Source organism: Erythrolamprus reginae, chromosome 1 (assembly GCF_031021105.1).
Source record: "Erythrolamprus reginae isolate rEryReg1 chromosome 1, rEryReg1.hap1, whole genome shotgun sequence".
NCBI classification, from domain to species: Eukaryota; Metazoa; Chordata; class Lepidosauria; order Squamata; family Dipsadidae; genus Erythrolamprus; species Erythrolamprus reginae.
The window spans coordinates 139,199,381-139,219,654 of record NC_091950.1 but is presented as its reverse complement, the minus strand read 5'-3'; the positions used below and the strand labels follow the sequence as shown (position 1 = coordinate 139,219,654).

The following is a 20,274-nucleotide window of genomic DNA, read 5'->3' as shown; positions in this document are numbered from 1 at the left end:
TGTAACAAAAGAGTGGAAAGGCAACATTCCTTTAGAACAGTGGTCAATACATGGTGTAAATACATGGTTTTATCGTGCGCAAAGGGTTGTTCTCACTGCATCCAGTTCGCTGTTTGGAGAAGTGCCATAAACCTGATGTTCGGCGAATACTACACGTTTACATCAAATGGACTGAAGGATTTTACAAGTCCAAGTCACTTTTTGTCTCCTCCCAACCTTCTTCGATGGGCCATAAAGTGACCCTTTCAATGGTTGGATCTTGGATAAGATTGACTATCTCCTGGGCATATGAGCTTCAATCGCAACTGGTGCTGCAACATATAATGGCCCACTCTACGAGGAATGCAGCTATATTGGCAGCATGGATGACTCAAGCGTCCCTCGAAGAAGTTTGCCAAGCTGCAGTTTGGTCTACTCCATCTCCCTTTGTGTGTCACTATAAATAGGATGTGTATGTGTCGTCCTAGGCCACATTTGGGAGGAGAGTGTTGCAGCAGGTCATTAAGGACTAGTTCCTGGATGCTATATCCACCATGAGGAAGAAGGGGCATTTGTCTTACCTGATATGCCTTTTCTCTGAGTAGTACATGTATCATCCAGCCCTGCCCAGTGGGATCAACATTTACTGTTGGCTTCGGACTGTGGGAGGAAGATATTTAATTCACTATGGCACAGCAGAGTCTGTTACTTTGTGTCTGTGTTTCAAGCTGTCAAGCATAGTAACATGGGTGGGACCTGAACAGCTTTGACAGACTCAGTCCAATTAGATAGATTTAACCAATTCCTGGATGCTATATCCACTACTCAGAAAAGAGGTGTATCAGGTAAGACCAATGCTCCTTCTCATAGCTATGGATATGTTTCTTAAATTACTCCATTTAATGAAGTATTGTATATACAGGTTTAAACTATTCAATCCTAGTGTGGGATGGTATCCATTAAAAAGCGATGTGTTAAATTAGACCAAAGCTCACACAACATTGCATTTCTTGCTGCTTAAACAATATCTGAGGAAAGCCCACATGATAAGATTGCCATAATATTATTTGCTTCCTTCCTGCAACAACTGTCCCTCAAAGGGAACACTACTATTGACTATAGAATATGTTCCATCTGAGACTAGATTTCTCTAGATACAAGTAACAATGGCAAATATTCCTTGCCAAATTAAATGTAGTCATGATGCCTCTGTTTCTTTTTATGTCTTAGACTCATTCATAAAAGGGATAGACAGACAGACAGACTCATTCATTCACTCCCTCACTCACTCATCACTCTTTTCATTCTGGAAAGGAGCATATGTAGTTTAGTCCTCAAAAAATACTCCTTCACTTTTATAACACAAATATTAAATAATGACACATTATAAATGTGGAAATTCAGGCTTTGTAACTTGAAATAAATTATAGTGCTAGCTGTCAGAGAATCGATCCATTCATCAGTGGAATGATAACTTAATATTTTATTGCCATATTGAAGTTCTATGTATTAAAAAAAATCAGTACTGTATTTCTTTATCATCTTTTTAGGAATATATTTATGGACGCATCTGGAGTAATAATTCATTCATGTAATACCACTTTTTGTGTGAGGGTGGAGATTCGTTTTCCAAGCTTGTTGGGTGATTTCTAAACATTTTATTACCAGGTTAGGTAAAATTTTCAGCGGCGTTTAGGAGAAGTCAGGGTTCCTCTGTTTGTAAGGGCTTGGTTTGGTCAGTAGGTTTTATAATGGGAAGATCACATTAGGTGAGAAAATGTATTGCTCTTTGTATCTGCTCATTATCTTGAATACATTTATTATACAGGCAGGGTACACAAATTGGGCTAAACCAAAATATTATTTTATTATTTGAAGATACAAGTTGGGTAATAATGTTACTGATCCTGACATAATTTTTTTTCAGAAAGAAATAGAGATTATATGAAATATACACATATCATCTGTTTCCATTAACATAGTTAATGTATAATTAATGTATAATTATTGTAAGCCACCTATAGTTACCATATTTTTGGAGTATAAGACGCACTGGAATATAACCTAGCCATGACCATCACCTGCTAGATTTCCTGTGGAAGAGGCAAAATTGCTTCAGTTACTGTTATTTCTCTTTGGGTATTTTTCTCAATATGATAATACTACACTGCTCAAAAAAATAAAGGGAACACTTAAACAACACAATATAACTCCAAGTCAACCAAACCTCTGTGAAATCAAACTGTCCACTTAGGAAGTAACACAGATTGACAATCAATTTCACATGTTGTTGTGCTCATTCAACTTTGTACAGAACAAAGTATTTAGTGAGAATATTTCATTCATTCAGATCTAGGATGTGTTATTTGACTGTTCCCTTTATTTTTTTAGTAGTATATATCATCTTGTTCTCTTTCCTTTATCCCATATTCTAAATAAGGATATAGAAAGAAGCGGATAAATTATGCCCCCTTCATTTCGCATGCTTAGAGATATCCTTGCATTATCGGAGAGGGGTGGCATACAAATCTAATAAATTATTATTATTATTATTCAGCAGAGGGATGCTAGTGATGATGGTAATAACAGTGTATTAATAAATATTCACTGAGCTGCTTTTTTCTTCTTCCTGGGATTTCCAGTGGCTACAGGGTGAATATGCTGGTTCCTCATTCATTCACAAAGTCTACATCCATGGATACAGACTTTCCCAATAAAGCTGCTTGTGACAGAAGAATGTGCTTCTACTGGATTACATGCTCTACATGCTATGTAAGCATTTCTTGATCTCAAGTTTTCTTTTTTGTCTACAGCTACAGTTCTGCATGGCTTTCTGTTCCATTGCTTAAGATAGAAATTTCATAATCTTGGTGAAAGATTACTTACCTAACTTATCTTAACCCCTTTACTATGTTCATAATTGTAGGTCTTCTCATATATAAATTATGAAAGATTTGTTGCTTTTGATGGTGTGCTCCTTTCATTACCTTGTTTGAACAAATAATTCTCACTTATCAATTGCCTCATATAGTGGCCATTTAAAGATACAACGTTGCTGTCCTCAGTCATGTTACAGTGATCCCCCGATTATCGCGAGGTTAACGGGGAAACCCCATCTTCGGCTCCTCGCTGCTGCCGCGCTGCGGAGCAGATCAGCTGTTGGGCGGCCGAAGGAACCTTCCCTGGGTCTTCCCGCCGCCCAGGCAAAGGGGAAACCCCAAGATCGCTTGCCGCTTGCCCGTCACCCGCTCGCCCGGCCGCTCGCTTGCCGCTTGCCCGCCCGCCCGGCTGCTCGCTTGCCGCTCGAGAGCAAGAGGGGGAGAGATAGAGAAAGAGAGAGAAGGAAAGAAAGAGATGAGAGAGGGAGGAAGAGAGTGTGAGAGAGGAAGAAGCAAGATAGAGAAAGAGAGAGAGAAAGAAAGATGAGAAAGGAAGGGAGTGACGTCACCGGGTGGAAAAATCGCGATATAGCTATTCGCAATGATCGGGATCGCGAAACTCGGGGGATCACTGTATCTCCATTACACTCACAAGTATGCATTGTCTTGTGCCTGATTTGTTGTTTTTGTTTTCCCTACTTGCAAAGCAGAGGGATTGGAAAGGAAGGGGTTACAAGAAAGTAAGCAAGCACACAATGAGAATACACATAAAGAGCAATGTGCACCATGCCAGCAGTCCAATCTCTATTCTGCAAGAATGTGGGAGGAAAACAAATAATTTCTGCAGGTAGTCCCTTCTGTGTCTGATATGTTTCTTCTCCCCCTCCCTCTTCACAATGAATATAAATAAAAACAGTAAATCCCTTGTTAATTATCCCAGCACTGGCATGTACATTCAAAACGTATTGGATTGATTAGGAACAGTGGTGGGTTGCTACTGGTTTGCCCCAGTTCAGAGGAACCAGTGGCAGCGGCAAGAGGATCCACCCACCTACCCAGACATCATCATGGATGATCTGTGCATGCGCAGAAGCTTCGTATGCACACTCATCTCCAAATCGGTAGCAAAAGTAAGTGAAACCTATTACTGGTTAGGAAGCAAACAAAAATGAAAGGTATGAAACTCATTAATCTTACCAATTTTGAGTTGGAAAGCATAGTTGCAGTCATGTGATTTTCTTAGAACTGGGGTAGAATAATAATAATAATAATAATAATAATAATAATAATAATAATAATTTATTAGATTTGTATGCCGCCCGTCTCTGAAGACTCGGGGTGGCTCACAACATAGCAATAGTACAATACATTACAAATCTAATATTAAAATTTAAAATTTTAATTTTAGCATTAAGAAATGGCCTGGTGGACACAAATGAAGTAATGGGAAAATATGGCAAGAGGAGTGTTCAGGCTACTTTCTGAGAAGATGGCCCTGGTGTTTAACACTAGTGTGGTATTAATATATGGTATATTCCATCCCACTGCACTCTGCCACAGAGTTGGTCTGCTGCAGTTTAATGTCAAGTTAGCCTCCAACAAACTCACCTCATCTATAATCTGATCATGGACAAAGGAGCCAGCTTGGTGCATATAGAATTTGATTGGATGCAGGGGGGGGGGGGGGGGTGTCTTTCTCTCTCAAAAATGTACCATCTTGGGTTTTAAGTGTGGTATCAGCTGCAATCCCAGGGCAGAGGTGGGTGTGGCTGCTGTTACCTGAAAATGTTTGGTGGCCAGACATAGTCAAATGGGAGAGCATTTTTTTGGAATTGGGCTATAGGGGTCATTTGGACTTTTTGTTTGCCTTCTTCGATACCTAGCAGTGGCTCTATTTGAGCTCCTTAATTCTGTGGTTGAGTTACCAGTGGACCTAGCCAAACTAATGGTGCTTGACAATGTCCTTCTCATTCTTTGGGCCCATGTATTGAATGTTCACTGCCCCATGGCAACCATTGACTTGATCCATTGAACTTATTGATGGCATACATCTTAATCACACATTGGGCCTGACTTTTGTCTGAGGAAAGTGAAAAAAGTAAGCTAGGGTTAGGGGATATTAACATTAGTCCCTTGCCATGGATAGATTACTCCCTCTTGGCCCTGGAGTTTATAGCTAAATCTTACTGCAGGGAGATTGGGCCTACTCAGTCAGCCTGCCCCAGGTATAGAGGTTCAGAGAGCATTTTGGATTTTTTCCTGAACTTCTGGTGCACAATTCCACAATCATGGCTTAGAAATGAGCACATGATGAGGGGTTTGGATCCATTAGAACCCATGCAGATTTTTTGTGATCATGGATCCCATAGCATAGGAGGACTATATCAATGCAAGTGATGCCTAGAGCAGTCCTGGAGAAAAACAAAGAATAAACCAACTAGGCACAGAAAAGAACTTATTAGAAGTTGTGACTTGTAAGAGCAACAAAGCATTCTCACTTCTGTGCTCTTATTGCATCCATAGATAGCCAGACAATGGTTCTTTGTCAAATGATTTCGGTTCTCCTAGGACTGGGTGAGTTATTGCAGGATTGCTATGAGAATTATGCTACAGATCATTTGAACAACTTTGTTTGAAGTTAAACTCTGGTTGACTGGATCCTGTGAAAATTGCTGGGGAACATTTAGTTATTTGAAAGGAGAAAATATGAACCCCTTATAGACTTTTGTGTAAAAAAAAGAAAATAATCTATTAAGATACAGGTAGTGCTTTATAAGTTAGTGCTTTAGACAGTGGACTTGTGGACTTCAACTCCCAGAATTCCTCCTCCAGTCATGCTAGGAGCTCTCTGCAGACTTCCTAGACCCTCTGTCCAAAAATGGAATGCGGGGGCGAGGCTTTGGGGCAAAAAAACATGGCTGCATTCAGTGTATAAGATGCACCAACATTTCCACCCTTTTTTAAGGGGGAAGGTGCGTCTTATACTCGGAAAAATGCAGTAGCTTGCAGCTGCAGCCACCTGTGTGTTAGGCAAACAGCTGGCACTAATTCATCCTTTTCTATGTATTTTCACCTTTGTGTGCCTGCTTACTCTCTTGTAATCCCTTCCTCTCCAATGAAAATAAATACAAAATCAATTCCTGTCTTTCTAATTATTCTAGCCTTGGGGTGATCATTCCAAAGTGCAAGAAAATGGAACAAAAGGATTAGTATAAGATTTTTATCCAGACTTCCTTGTGAATTAATCCTAGAAACCTTCCCCACTATTTGCACTCTCCCAGCTGTTTAGGGCTATATATTTTTGACATTACAAAACAAAGAAAAGCTGAAGTAAAATCATTAATACAGTTATGTCATGTGATTTTTCACATAGCAATTGTTTCCCTTAACTACAAAGTTGCCAGTCCCAATTTTTGTATTTGTTACAGAAGGATTACATGTATTATGCTGAGCGAATGCATCACATCACTTTTTGAAATGAGTAACTAAGAATGGGGTGATATTATTAATTAAAGACTTTTGGATAAATGTTTATTTCCTTTATTTTCTCATAGGTAACCTTTGCATGGAAAAGGTATTTGGCATACTGATTAAGCCATCAGGCTAGAAATCTGGAGACTGAATTCTAACTCTTTTTTTTGGCACAAACCCAGCTGGGAGACCTTGGTCAACACTAACTAAAGAAACAAAGAGATCAATTTTTCTTTTGGTATAGTTTGGAAGTTATCAAGGTGCTATATTAAGATATAGTTCAAACTGTCTCCCTGATTCACATTGCCAAAGCAGACTTTAAAAGGTTAAATAAATAGGTTTCTTAGAGAGAATAAAATGATACATTCAAGAACTTCTCCCGGTATTCTGTCCTTACTGTATATTAGTCACATAGTTTGAAACCTGGGTTTCTTTCTGCATTTTTGAGTCAATGTCCATATGGGTTCCTGTGTTTAAAGTTTCTGCTACCCATCCCTTGCTTACAAAATCTCTTTTCCTGGAATATGAACCAAAAGTACAAACTTAACCAGCTTCAAACCTATAGGAACAAATGACAATGAAGATCTGAAATTGGAAAGTAACGAATCTATTTTTATGAAAAAAAGTTCAGATTAAAATAAAGAGAGAAACAATGAATATGATACATGATATATCTTTAGTTTTACTTGATTCTGTAATGGCATTTTGGTATTCTTATGCAGCTTCATGCTTATACATTAAGAAGATTACAGATCTAGTGACGGTACTTAAAATGGAATTTGAATTTAGCATAAAACAATAACTCTTATGATAATATTAGAATTGTACATTGTGAATGACTAAACAGTGTTCTGTGAAACAAGTCCTAGTTCTCCGTACTGAAGGAGCGGGTCCAGCAGTCACATGGGTTGCTCATGTCCAATCCGGTGGAACTGAGCCTAGTATTAAAAAAGCTTGCCGGATCCGCCCCTTCCCCAGAATTCGCTCAGTTCGCATGTCCTGCGGTTGTATTGTGATAGCTCGTTCAACATTCTAACACCTTCCCTTCGATCTTTCCTTCAAAAAGTAGTAAGATTTATTGTCTTTATTTAATTACTTGCACTAATTGCGCCAGCCGTTTAAAAGAAAAAAAGAGAAAAAGCGGCTCGGCTTTTTTCCTTGGGAGAAGTTGCGGTTTCGTTTTCCCCCGGCGGTTTTGCCGGTTACGATTCCTGCGGCCGCTTGTGGATTCTTCTAATCCTTTGGCCTGGAGGTCCTGGTGCAAGTATTTATCCATTGAATTATTGATTATTTATTGTATACAAAGGGCTTATAAAATACCTCCTGCGGAGTGAGACGCCTTCTAGTCTCCTGGACTTAGTCGATCGCTTTTCCCTTAAGAAATTCTACGGAGCGATCTTTTCGGCGCGAAGGCCTTCGCGCCCTTTTTTTAAAATCTAGGCCTCTCGTGTTGGCCTTCTGCCAGCCGCGTAGGCCTCAGTCCACCGCGTGGATCCGGGAGCGGGCCTTGGGGGTCCCAGGCTAAATTCTCCACCGGCTAAGCCTCCAACCAGAGTGCCTTGGTTTACTTAATTACAAAGTTTAGGGAGGCTGGCCCCGCTGGATTTGGGGGCACGAACTCTGGGTTTGCCCAGATTGTCCTCACGTTTCAGCAGCTTCGAGGCCTCGAAGCAGGATCCATTCCTCTTGGGAAGTCCTTGAAATCTTCTCCTTATAATTCAGTTATTGGCTCAGCCTTGTCTTCTGTTAATTGTCAGACTATGGCTACTTTTCCCAAGAGAGGCACAACTAAAGGTCCCAGAGAGGCCAGGCCTACAGGCGATGAGATTACTAGTATCCCCCAGGCCTCTTCCTCCTCTTCTCCAGGGGCCCGCCCCTCGACCAAGGTCACCAGGGCCGAGAAGAGAAGGGACCTAGCCCTACAAAAAATCCATGACAAATCAGCAAAACGTTTGAAAGTGCAGGCCCAAGTAATCAGTAGTCAAGACCCACCAGAGGCCTCTAGTCTGCCTCCTTCTGGGGTCCCTGTGTTATCTCTGGATGAGCCAAACCTAGACAGACCCCAACCTAACCTATGGGGCATAGGTCCAGAGGAACCAGATATTATTGAAGATTCCCCCCAGCCAGGATCCTCCCAGGCCTTTAGGGATTCTTCTGCCATTTCTGCTGATATTTCCAGTTTACCTCCTGAGTTCCAATCTATTTTTGCTGTGTTGTCCAAAGCCATTGATGCCAAACTCTCCACCATCAATGAGCTTCCTTTACCTCTTCCTCCTTCTCGTTCCTCCCGCCCCTTGGGTTCTTCCCCAGCGGTCAGAGCTCCTATTCAGGATGATTCAGATTCCTCCCAGGATGAATATGAGGATGTAGAGGAGGATGAAGACCCTTTTCAGGGCTTATCAGAGGATGAGGAATCCCAAATAAAAGTCCCTCCTCCAATTACTATTTTTCCTTCTCAACTATTCAAATCTCTCCTCCTCAAAGCTAGAATTTCTACGGGATTAGCGGCCCAGGAGAAACAAGCCTCCACTTCCACTGATCCCCCGGAGGAGAATTTACCTTACTTCACAGAGGAACAGGAGGATAACGAGGTAATTCCTATGCCTAAATTGTTTAAAGATGCCTTACTCAAACAGTGGGATTTTCCAGCCTCTGGCCTTAATCCCTCCACCAAGGACAGAAAGTTGTATAAACTTTCCTCTTCCTATGAAGAGCTTCTATCCTTTCCCAAACCAGATGAACCTGTCAAGATTCTTCACTCGGCAGCGGCTGTGCCAGGCGAGGCGGAGGAAGTCCTCCGCCCAGAGGACAAGCGCATCGAGCAAATGCTCAAAAGAGGATTCACCGCTGATTCCTGGGCCATTAAAAGTTCGGCAGCGGCCTCCTTCTTCTCCAGAGCCATGCTGCTGTGGCTTCGCCAACTTCAACAGCACATTCCTCCCGATGACTTGAGAGGTCAACAAGACTTCAACAAGGTCTTTGCAGCTGCCCAGTACGTGGCTGATGCCACCTTGCAATCTACTAGATTTTCTGCTAAGTCTATTGCAGCCTCTACAACGGCAAGAAGACTCCTATGGATTCGCCCTTGGCAAGCGGGAGTTCGCCAAAAGTGGCAGTTATCCCAGGGCCCCTTAAAGCGCGACCTTCTCTTCGGTGATCTTCTGGATCCACTCCTCACGGAGACCACGGACAAGAAGAAGGTTTTGGGTCCAACCACCAAAAAGGTTACCAAAACGCAGTCCTTTCGTCGCCCAGGGCGCCAGCAAGATCAAGCGGCTTCCTATCAGAGATCTCCAGGTCAGTATTCCCCCCGCTTTCGTTCCCAAGGTAGGAACTCCAGGGGTAGAGGGTTTCGTTTCCAAAGGGGAGCTTCCTCTAACAGAGCTTCAAAAAAACCTAGATGGTAATCTTACCTCCATTCCCATAGGGGGTCGCCTAGCTCATTTCGCCTCTAATTGGCGTCTCACCTCCAAGGACCCTTGGGTCATTGACACTGTTCAAACAGGCCTTCTTTTAGAATTTATTTCTCCTCCCCCTAAACGTTTTATTTCCTGCCCTTCTCCCAGGTCATCCTCAGATTGTAACCGTATGGAGGAGGCCATTTCTCATCTTTTGTCCATCAGAGCCATTCAACCGGTCCCTTCGGGTCAGAAGGGCCTAGGTTTTTACTCCATCCTATTTATGGTTCCAAAGTCCTCCGGAGGTTGGAGAGCCATTTTGGATTTAAAGAAACTAAACCTATTCATCAAATATAGGAAGTTTAAGATGCACTCCTTGTCTTCTATTTTGGCCGCCATTCACTCGGGAGATTTCATGGTCTCCTTAGACCTCACTGAGGCCTACCTTCACATTCCTATAGCCAAATGCCACAGAAAATTTTTACGTTTTTCCTTTCAAGGCAGGCATTTCCAGTATAGGGCGATGCCATTTGGCCTTTCCTCGGCCCCTCGGGTCTTTACAAAGCTCTTGGGGTCCCTGGCGGCCTATATCCGGGCGTCTCCCATCCACATTTTATGTTATCTTGATGATATTTTAATTCATGGGAACTCCCTAGAGAGAGTGAAAACAGACCTTTCTGTCACCATGTCAGTCCTTCAGGACCATGGATTTTCCATCAACTTTGATAAAAGTCACCTCCATCCTTCCACTTCCATTTCTCACCTGGGATCCATTATTGATTCAAAATCCTCCCAGGTTTTTCTCTCTCCCGAGAGAAAACTCAGTATAGTGGAGTTAATTTCTAACATTTTATCTAATCCTTCAGTATCCATAGTTACTCTATCTTCCCTTTTGGGGAAGATGGTGTCATGCATAGGCATCATTCCCTGGGCTCGCCTTCATGCTAGGGAACTCCAGTGGCTACTGTTGCCTTTTCAGAGATCGGGGCACAGCAACTCAAATCGACGCATTGTCATCCCACTGAGTGTTCGCAGATCCTTCAAGTGGTGGAAGTCTCCGGCCATGGACAGAGGATCCCCGTTCAGGTGCCCGGATCAATTTGTCATCACCACAGATGCCAGTCTATCGGGATGGGGCGCCCACGCCCAGGGGATGATAGCCCAGGGCACGTGGTCCCCAGAGGAAGCTTCCAGGCCAATCAATTGGCTAGAGTTAAGAGCCGTTTCCCTGGCTCTGAAGCATTTCTCTCCTCGCATTCCCAACCGGCACGTTCTCATTCTCACCGACAACATTGCCACAAAAAGCCATATCTGCAGACAGGGGGGCACGAGATCCAAGGCTCTCATGAGGGAGGCCCTCAAGTTGGGCCTTTGGGCGGAAAAACATCTCCAGTCGCTCCTAGCCGATCACATCTCGGGGAGTCTCAACGTCCAGGCGGATTGGCTATCCCGAGCAACGATAGACCCAGGAGAGTGGAACCTCCATCAAGACCTGTTCCATCAAATCACCCTCAGATTCGGCCTACCAGTCCTGGATCTCTTCGCGACCAATGCGAACGCCCAACTCCCTCGCTTCTATTCCAGATTTCCATCCCCGGGAGCGGAAGCAATCAATGCCCTCCGGAGTCCATGGCCTCCAGGCCTACTCTACGCATTTCCTCCAATTCCAATCCTCCCGGACGTGATTCACAAGGTCCTCACCGAGAGGGCCCGAGTAATCTTAATCGCCCCTCATTGGCCCCGCCGGCCCTGGTTCGCGGATCTCCAACAGCTGTCCGTCCAGGACCCTTGGCGACTCCCCGTTTCGGGGGATATGCTGCGGCAGGGGGCCTCTTTCCATCCAGACCCGGAGTGGTTCCACCTCACCGCCTGGCTGTTATCAGGAGAGATTTAGAACTGCGTGGTCATGACCCCGATTCAGTGGAGGTCATTCTAAAGGCCAGGAGGGGCTCGACCAATCGAATCTACGACCACACGTGGTCCAAGTTTCACCAGTGGTGTTTACAGGAAGGTCTCTCCCCTCTGTGCATCCCCATACACAGAATTATTTCCTTCCTTATGCAAGGCTTCCATAAAGGACTTTCCACCAGCACCCTCCGGCGTCATCTGGCAGCCATTTCATCTGTCCTAGGGGGTCCCCGCAGACAGCCTCTCCGATCCTTCCCTGAAGTTCAGGAATTCCTCAAGGGCATAGCCAACCTCAGACCTTCCAAGGTCCACAGGTATCCATCCTGGGATCTGCCACGGGTTCTCCATTCCCTCACGCAGGCACCATACGAACCCCTAAAATCGGCATCCCTCAGGTACCTATCCTTTAAGGTAGCCTTCCTGGTGGCTATTACCTCTGCCCGGCGCATTTCGGAGCTGGCTGCCCTCTCAATCAGGCAGGACCTTTGCCAATTCCATCAGGACAAGGTAGTCTTGCGACTGGACCCTACCTTCTTACCCAAGGTCAGTTCCATGTTCCACAGATCTCAGGATATTGTCCTACCTTCCTTCTGCCTCCAACGAGACCATCCCTTGGCAATTAGATGGCACACCCTGGATCTCACCAGAGCGCTGAGAATATATATCCAACGCACAGGACCCTTTCGGAGGTCAGAAGCACTTTTTGTAGCCTATCATCCCAGAGTCATGGGGGCCAAAGTGTCTTCAACAGTAATAGGCCGTTGGATCAGAGGGACTATATCTAAGGCCTATGAGTCGGCCTCCCTCTCAGTTCCAAGGAACATCACTGCGCATTCCACCAGGAGCGCAGCCACCTCGGCCGCTTGGGCGACTCAAGCCCCGTTGGAGGAGGTCTGCAAAGCAGCCACTTGGGCCTCGCCAAATTCCTTCATCAGGCACTACAAAATTGATTCTTACGCTTCAGCGGACGCTGCCTTCGGCAGAAGGGTACTCCAATCCGTTATCTCACACGATAGCAAGCTAATCCCACCCTAGGGACCATCTATTGGGTATGTCCCATGTGACTGCTGGACCCGCTCCTTCAGTACGGAGAATAGGCGTTGATTGCTTACCTGAACGCCTCTTCTCGTACGGTGAGCGGGTACAGCAGTCACTTCCCGCCCTTGTATGTGTCTTCTTTACCTTTCTATATCTTTCTTCCTCTAACAATGAGAGTTGAACACTACAGAGCTTCACAACTGAGCCTAGTCTATGGATTCGCGAATTCTGGGGAAGGGGCGGATCCGGCAAGCTTTTTTAATACTAGGCTCAGTTCCACCGGATTGGACATGAGCAACCCATGTGACTGCTGTACCCGCTCACCGTACGAGAAGAGGCGTTCAGGTAAGCAATCAACGCCTATTCTAATGCATAATAGAAAATAGATGATATTTCATTGTTTGTTCTTTGCTTAAAAAAACAATGCTTGTTTAATACTTGAAAAAACAATGGAAGCAAATAGAGATTAGAACTAACGTGCATTGAAGCAGTACTGAGAGTATTACTGGTAGCTTCCTGCTTTAATTGCCAGGAACTTAAAATGCAGGAAAAAGAAATTGTTATCTTAAAATCTGCAATAACTTTGTATCTTGTTGAGGCTTGGTATAAATTATTAACTGTTATCAGATTTTTAGTCATGGCTGCAAAATTTTATTTGCATTTGTGTAAATAGTTTATATTCCTCTAGCAATTGTACAAGCAGTGAGCAACAAATGACTAAAATCACAGCTGAAATTGAATAGACACCTTTGCTCGTTTTGTGTAGACCTCAGAGAAAACAGTGTACTATATAGAATAGAATTCTTTATTGGCTAAGTGTGATTGGACACACAAGGAATTGATTTTTGGTGCTCTCAATGTACATAAAAGGGGAAAAATACATTCATCAAGAATCATAAGATACAATACATAGTCCAAAATGGACATGGAAGATGACAAAAAGTGAAAGAAACAGGAATGAAAGTAGAATGACTGTAGGGTGACAAAGTTTCAGAATGAAGGTTGAAGAAAGAGGATGTGGAAGGAATAGGAATAGGAACAGGAATTAGACTAAACAAGACAAGACAAGACAATATTTTTCATTGGCCAATTGTGATTGGACACATAAGGAATTTGTCTCTGGTGCATAAGCTCTCAGGGTACATACAAGCAACAACATTGTCTTTCTGATGTTAGATTTATTAGAAATTACATAGAAGGGTATAAATGCCTAGTAAAGGGAAGATTTGTATGTCATCCATCAAGGCCAAAAAAAAAAAAATTGAAGATGTATCCTATTTTATACTGTATCTAGGCTAAATCTGACTGTCTAGTGGCCATAAGAAATTATGTTTATTTCTGCTGCTAAATCAATTCTAAATCCAGGGAATGTATACATGGCATAAACTGGATGTGTGCCAGCCACTCCCAATTTATTTGGACCAGGCACTAGATTTTCAATAATTGGCCTCTTCTGCAGATCTGGAAAATTGGTGGCTAGAGGATGTATCTTTTGGCTTGCTCTGAACCCAACGGGGTCATGACCCAACGGGGTCAGAGGAATAGTAACATGAACAAACCTCAAAGTAGCAACAGTTCTGAGATACTTCTGCATGTAGATAATTAAATTAGCTTTTTTTTTTTTACATTTATTGACATTGCAAGATACACAATTTGCCTCTGCTGATGTGGCCTTTGCTGCACAATCTGCATAGTGCTCTAGTCTGATGATGTTAACCCCGGTAAGCTATTTTCTGTAGGCTCTCTATTTCTGTGATCAAGTTGAAATGAACCATGAAATATTCTTGTCTGGACAGATAACAGTATCCAGTGAAATAGCATATGTGTAAACAAGATTAAACCTTTTGCTTTGTTTCATTATATGGATTTATTTGTTGGTTATAAGAAATAAAATATAGTCTGTATAACTTAAGTTAATTCCTATGACTAAAGTGAATTTTCTCTAGTCTAGAAACAGGAATACCGTGCTGTTTGGCCCTACCTTCTTATTTGAATAGAAACATAGAAACATAGAAGACTGACGGCAGAAAAAGACCTCATGGTCCATCTAGTCTGCCCTTATACTATTTCCTGTATTTTATCTTACAATGGATATATGTTTATCCCAGGCATGTTTAAATTCAGTTACTGTGGATTTATCTACCACGTCTGCTGGAAGTTTGTTCCAAGGATCTACTACTCTTTCAGTAAAATAATATTTTCTCATGTTGCCTTTGATCTTTCCCCCAACTAACTTCAGATTGTGTCTCCTTGTTCTTGTGTTCACTTTCCTATTAAAAACACTTCCCCCCTGAACCTTATTTAACCCTTTAACATATTTAAATGTTTCGATCATGTCCACCCTTTTCCTTCTGTCCTCCAGACTATACAGATTGAGTTCATTGTCTTTCCTGATACGTTTTATACTTACGACCTTCCATAGGAGTTAATTTTTTCGTTTCAGGTTTATCTAGTAGTCAGGAAAATGTTTCATGATAAGATCAGATGCAGATCTCCCAAACTTTTAATGAATAATAGTAATGATATTATACAGCTGCAAAGATTTTTTATGCAATTATACATTGTATAAAATAGAGGTTGAGGCAATTTTTGTACATCTCCCTTTCTATTGATAACTGCATGAGCTTGTAGATTACTGTAGATTTTAATTCACTTTGTTACATCCCTAGATCTGATGTAATTTTCATATTTTATTAAATCAATTCAATCAAATGAATATGTGATTGTATGTGCAGGTCTGTTTCCGTCTTTACTTGTGTGTGTAAATGGTGTTAACAATATGAGTTATATATTTTTTTTGTAAGTAACCAAAACAAATTAAATAAGAGTCCCATTTTATAGAGTCACTTTGTTGCAGAAACCAAAGCCCTAAAAACAAAACATAACTCAAACATTGAATTTCAAACTTTCAAAATACTGCAGGTGAATATAAACAGCAACAATAGATTCATGTTTACGGACAGAAATGTTACTATCCAATAGAGTCAACTCAAAATGTGCTAATACTAAGACAAACCCAAATCATGGCAATTAGGCAATATTTTGCTGATCTCCAAAAGCAAGGAGATATATCCAACATCTGCTAAATGTTCTCCGAAGGATCAAATATATTAAAATCCACATTTTCTATACTATTGGCATATTGAAAAACAAAAAGAAACTAGGTTTCCACTTGTGATTTAAGGTTCTATTTTCATGACCCACTGAATCTGATTATTCTAGAAGTAATATAAATAGTATTAATTTAGTTTCAATATTCTAATTCCTCATAAAAATGTGTTACGAATTTAAAGAGCTGCAATTGATTCTTTAAAGCAGGGGTGGGCAATTAATTTTGCCATGGGGCCGCATGAGAAATTGGGATGGTTTTAGAGGGCCAGGCTGATATAATTAACTCAGTTCTTCCCAATACTGTAAAGACCCAGACCCTGGACTGGCCTAAACACCCAGACCCACTCTACAGACCCCTAATTGTTTGCTTTACGGCAACACGGTGCACCACAATCACTGCGCTGGAGTGTTTGCATGGTTTCTGTGCTCGGCCACTCTTGGTAGGAGGTCGTGAAGATGAAAGAACTCACTGCATCTGCCGGGACTCCTCCGGTTCCTGCTTTCCTCATGATTCATCAGGGAAGCAGAAACCGGAGGAGTCCCGGCAGATGAGGTGAGCTCTTTCATCCTCACATTGGAGCGGACCCCGACCTCCGCGGACCGGTCACAGATAGCAGGCGGGCCGGTCACAGACAGCGGGCGGACCAGATGTGGTCCCCCGGCCGCCCCTTGCCCAGGTCTGCTTTAAAGACTTTAAACAAACAGAATTTTAGAAGCAGTGCCTCTAGACAATATATTTTGTAGTAAATTTGTGTAAATATTGATTTTGTCATTATGTTCCTGTTCTTTGTATTTCTATCACAGAAAGTTAATATTGTGCCCGGTGACCCTTTTCAGGCTCACTAGCCATGCCAGGCATTGTGGTGTTCCGTCGTCGCTGGTCTGTAGGAAGTGATGATCTCGTTTTGCCTGCCATTTTTCTCTTTCTTCTTCATACAACTTGGTAAGTGAAAATATACATAAGAAGAAGACTTATATTGTTAAGTCATAAGCCATTGATATTTTTTTTGTAATTGTCATGTCCAGGTATTAATACTACGTTGCAATTTAAAATATTCTGCTAAAGTTCATATATACAAAACAGTATATGGATCTATGCATGTATAAGGTTCAGGCTCAAATAATTCTTTTTAAATTATTTGTTTCACTGCTATGGCTCTGTAATGTCTTCAGGGAAGTTGTCAGAGTATCCAGTTTATTCTAAAATCAGCTAAAACGAATTGAAAATCAACAGAATTATATTAAAGAGAAAAAAAGCCAGAGAAATTACAGTGGTACCTCTACTTAAGAACTTAATTTGTTCCATGACCAGGTTCCTAAGTAGAAAAGTTCTTAAGTAGAAGCAATTTTTCCTTTAGGAATCAATGTAAAAGCAAATAATGCATGCAAACCCATTAGGAAAGAAATAAAAGCTCGGATTTGGGTGGGAGGAGGAGGAGGAAGAAGAGGAGGACAGTCGCTGCCAAAGGAAGAAGGTGAGGTGAGGGGAATCAAAAAGATTCAAAATTTTAAGGGATTAAAATTAAAAAAGAGGGACTCTGAGACAGCGAGGAGGAGCACATGCCTCCCTCCGTTTGCTCTGGGCTGCCAAAGCCTCCTTAAGCACCACCGAAAGGCTCCTCTGGCAGCCCAAAAAAGCCCGAGATGGCCGTGATTAAAGGAGAAATGGCAGGAAACTGGCCGGGCCTTCGTGACGCTCTCAAATTTCCTGAGAAATTTTTCCAGGCTCGGGTTCTTAAGTAGAAAATGGTTCTCAAGTAGAGGCAAACAAATCTTGAACACCCAATTCTTATCTAGAAAAGTTCTTAAGTAGAGGTACCACTGTATATCCATGGTTGTGGTGGAGGATAATTAATATGATATAAATCCACTTAAAATATATTGTCAGTGTCAAAAGAAAAGATAGAATTGGTTTGCGTGGTTTCTATGTAGATACTGCCACTAAGAAACCAAACCATGTCAACATCCATTAAGAAACTATTAAAAGCAGGGCTTCTTGGATCAAGCTATACTTCGAAAGCTCAAAATCTTATTGGAGGCAAATGCAATTCTTCCATTTCAGCCCATTAATATATTTGTAATTAAAGTCATACTTATCCCCCCCCAAAAAAATCAAATAACTCCAGTGTATTACCTTTATTAGAAATATATATATAGAAAACCATAAACACCCAGATCTTTTTATTATACAAAACGTTACAAGAAATTGATGGAAGTCAGATCTTCAAGATCCCTTCCAATTCTGTTATTCTATTCTACTCCCAATCAGAGATTTAACAGAGAGGAAAAAGGGGGGTTTGTGTGAAAGGATAATGACCTCTCCTTGATTCTGATGCCTAATATTAATATCTGACCTGAGGATTCTTTTGTTTTGAGACTGGGTTTTCTGTTGTGAGACTTCAAGGTTCTAGCCTAATGTCTTTTCCAAAACTCTGCTGTTCATGGACAAAACAATAATTGGTGGTAATGGCATGTACAGTATGTGTTGTCTTCATCTTTTTGGGTAGGTTCCTCATGAGCAAACAAATGTATGGCATTTAGGAGCCTGTGATAGTTAAGATATACTGTGTGTGAAAGAGAAAAAGAGAGAGAGAGGTGAGGGGGGGAGAGAGAGAGAGAGAGAGCACTAGTGTATGCATTGGCAAGCATTGCAAATTATATGCCAGAATAAAAACAATATAATTGGGAATTGGGAATCAAAAAGTGTGTGCCTGACAACATTTTCGCCTGCCCTCTGCTGACTGTTGAAGTATGTGCAGGTTTTTACTGTTCCCATTTCCAGGCCTCTTTACATGATGGAGGGACAGATAAATCTCAAGGGGATTGATGCAGCCTTCCCCCACCCACCCTTATATTGCAGAGGAACACGGAGTGTGTTCTGGGACACCATCCAGAAATCAGTATGTGGGCGGAGGAACTTTGTTAGCTAACCACCAGCATTTTACTATTACAGCAGCACAAGGAATACATAGCACCCATAATTGAACGATATTAACAAAATACAGGTTTGATGTTGGATGAACTGATATATTCCTATTATCTGAGAATCCCATAACCCCCTATACCTAAAAGCAATATGATAGTCCATTTAGGAACTGAAACTTTGACATGTTTATTTTATGAATACTGTAATATCAAAATAATTTATCTGTGAATATAATACTCCACGTACTAGTAGTAGTTTATTGTGGCATAAGCTTTTATTGGCAGCAGTTAATTTTATAAACTGCAAACATTTTGGTTATTTATATAATGCTAACTATTCCCAGGATTTTTTAAAAAAAGATACTTCCTTTCTCAGCTCATATAAAACAAAACAAACCACCAGATTAAAAAAAACAACTAATAAATGTTAGGCTTCTTGTTCCTAATATGGCTAAAAGTCTTTGTTCATGTATATATTGTCTCAAGCTTTGTCAACTGAATATGGCTTGTGTACGGCAGGTTCATCATCCTTTCTGTGGTGCTCTTTGGACTGGCATACAATCCCAATGAGACCTGCTCTCTCAATCTGGTGGACCATGGCAGAGGTTATCTGGGTATTTTGCTCAGCTGCATGATCGCTGAAGTTGCAATCATCTGGCTCAGCATGCGTGGCAGCATCTTGTACACAGAACCCCGGGATTCCATGCAATATGTGCTATACGTCAGATTGGGTAAGAGGCAGAGGCCAAGGGTTTTTTTGATTAATGTTTGGTCCTGATGCAGCTGGCTGTCGTGTCCACCATTCATGATATTTACAGACACTGAGTGATCCAAGGGCATTTTCAGTTGTGGCACCAAAAGATGTCTGCATCTTGGATATATGCCTACTGAAATTGAGTATTGTTTGCAAGTTTAGTCACTGTTTCATTACTTTTACAGATGTGGGAAAACATACTTCTACCACCACCACCCCAAATAGGGAAATATCCTCCTTATTTATGCCTCCATAAAATTTGTATCACTTTTTCTTGGGCGAATGCACATTATGAATTTCTTATTGTTAAAAAATTGACAGCCTCATTAATGAAATACATATACTTTGTCTGATGCTTTGATGGTGGTGCATGTATGCTGTTTCTTGTATTCCGCAAAGACAAACATGTTAACACGATACTTTTAAGGATAAGTAAATATAGTTTACTATTCTGTGAAGAGAAACACATGCTATAATTATCTTTCTTAAACTCACCATTATTTCCTTTGTTCACTTACCATGAGCTTTCATTTGTAAAAAAAAAAATCTGATGCCTATCTACCCCCCTCCCCCAAAACCGTGTGTGGAATATATTATGCTATTCACTCCAAGCCTCCAAAAAGAGTCTACATACAGATATATGGAAATATATGTGTGCTATAGCGAGATAAGAAATTTTATATGCTTTCCTTGTTCATTTTTATAGTTAAGGTTCCCATTATCATCTTTAATTTTTTTTTCCTAGACCCATGATAGCGAATCACAGGTGGCACGCAAAGCCATATCGGAGGGCACATGAGCCGTTGCCCTA

General features: G+C 41.6%; 1 protein-coding gene across 2 annotated transcripts in view; it reads left to right on the top strand.

Moving 5' to 3' along the window:
• DAGLA (diacylglycerol lipase alpha) overlaps nucleotides 1-20,274 on the top strand; it is a 104,455-nt gene that overhangs the window by 53,306 nt on the left and 30,875 nt on the right. For both annotated transcript variants that reach the window (XM_070767002.1, XM_070767011.1), the window contains exons 2-4: nucleotides 2,622-2,751; nucleotides 16,589-16,727; nucleotides 19,229-19,440. In XM_070767002.1, the coding sequence (XP_070623103.1) occupies nucleotides 16,633-16,727; nucleotides 19,229-19,440 (307 nt within the window). In that variant the 5' untranslated portion in view covers nucleotides 2,622-2,751; nucleotides 16,589-16,632. The remainder of the gene's footprint in view (nucleotides 1-2,621; nucleotides 2,752-16,588; nucleotides 16,728-19,228; nucleotides 19,441-20,274) is intronic.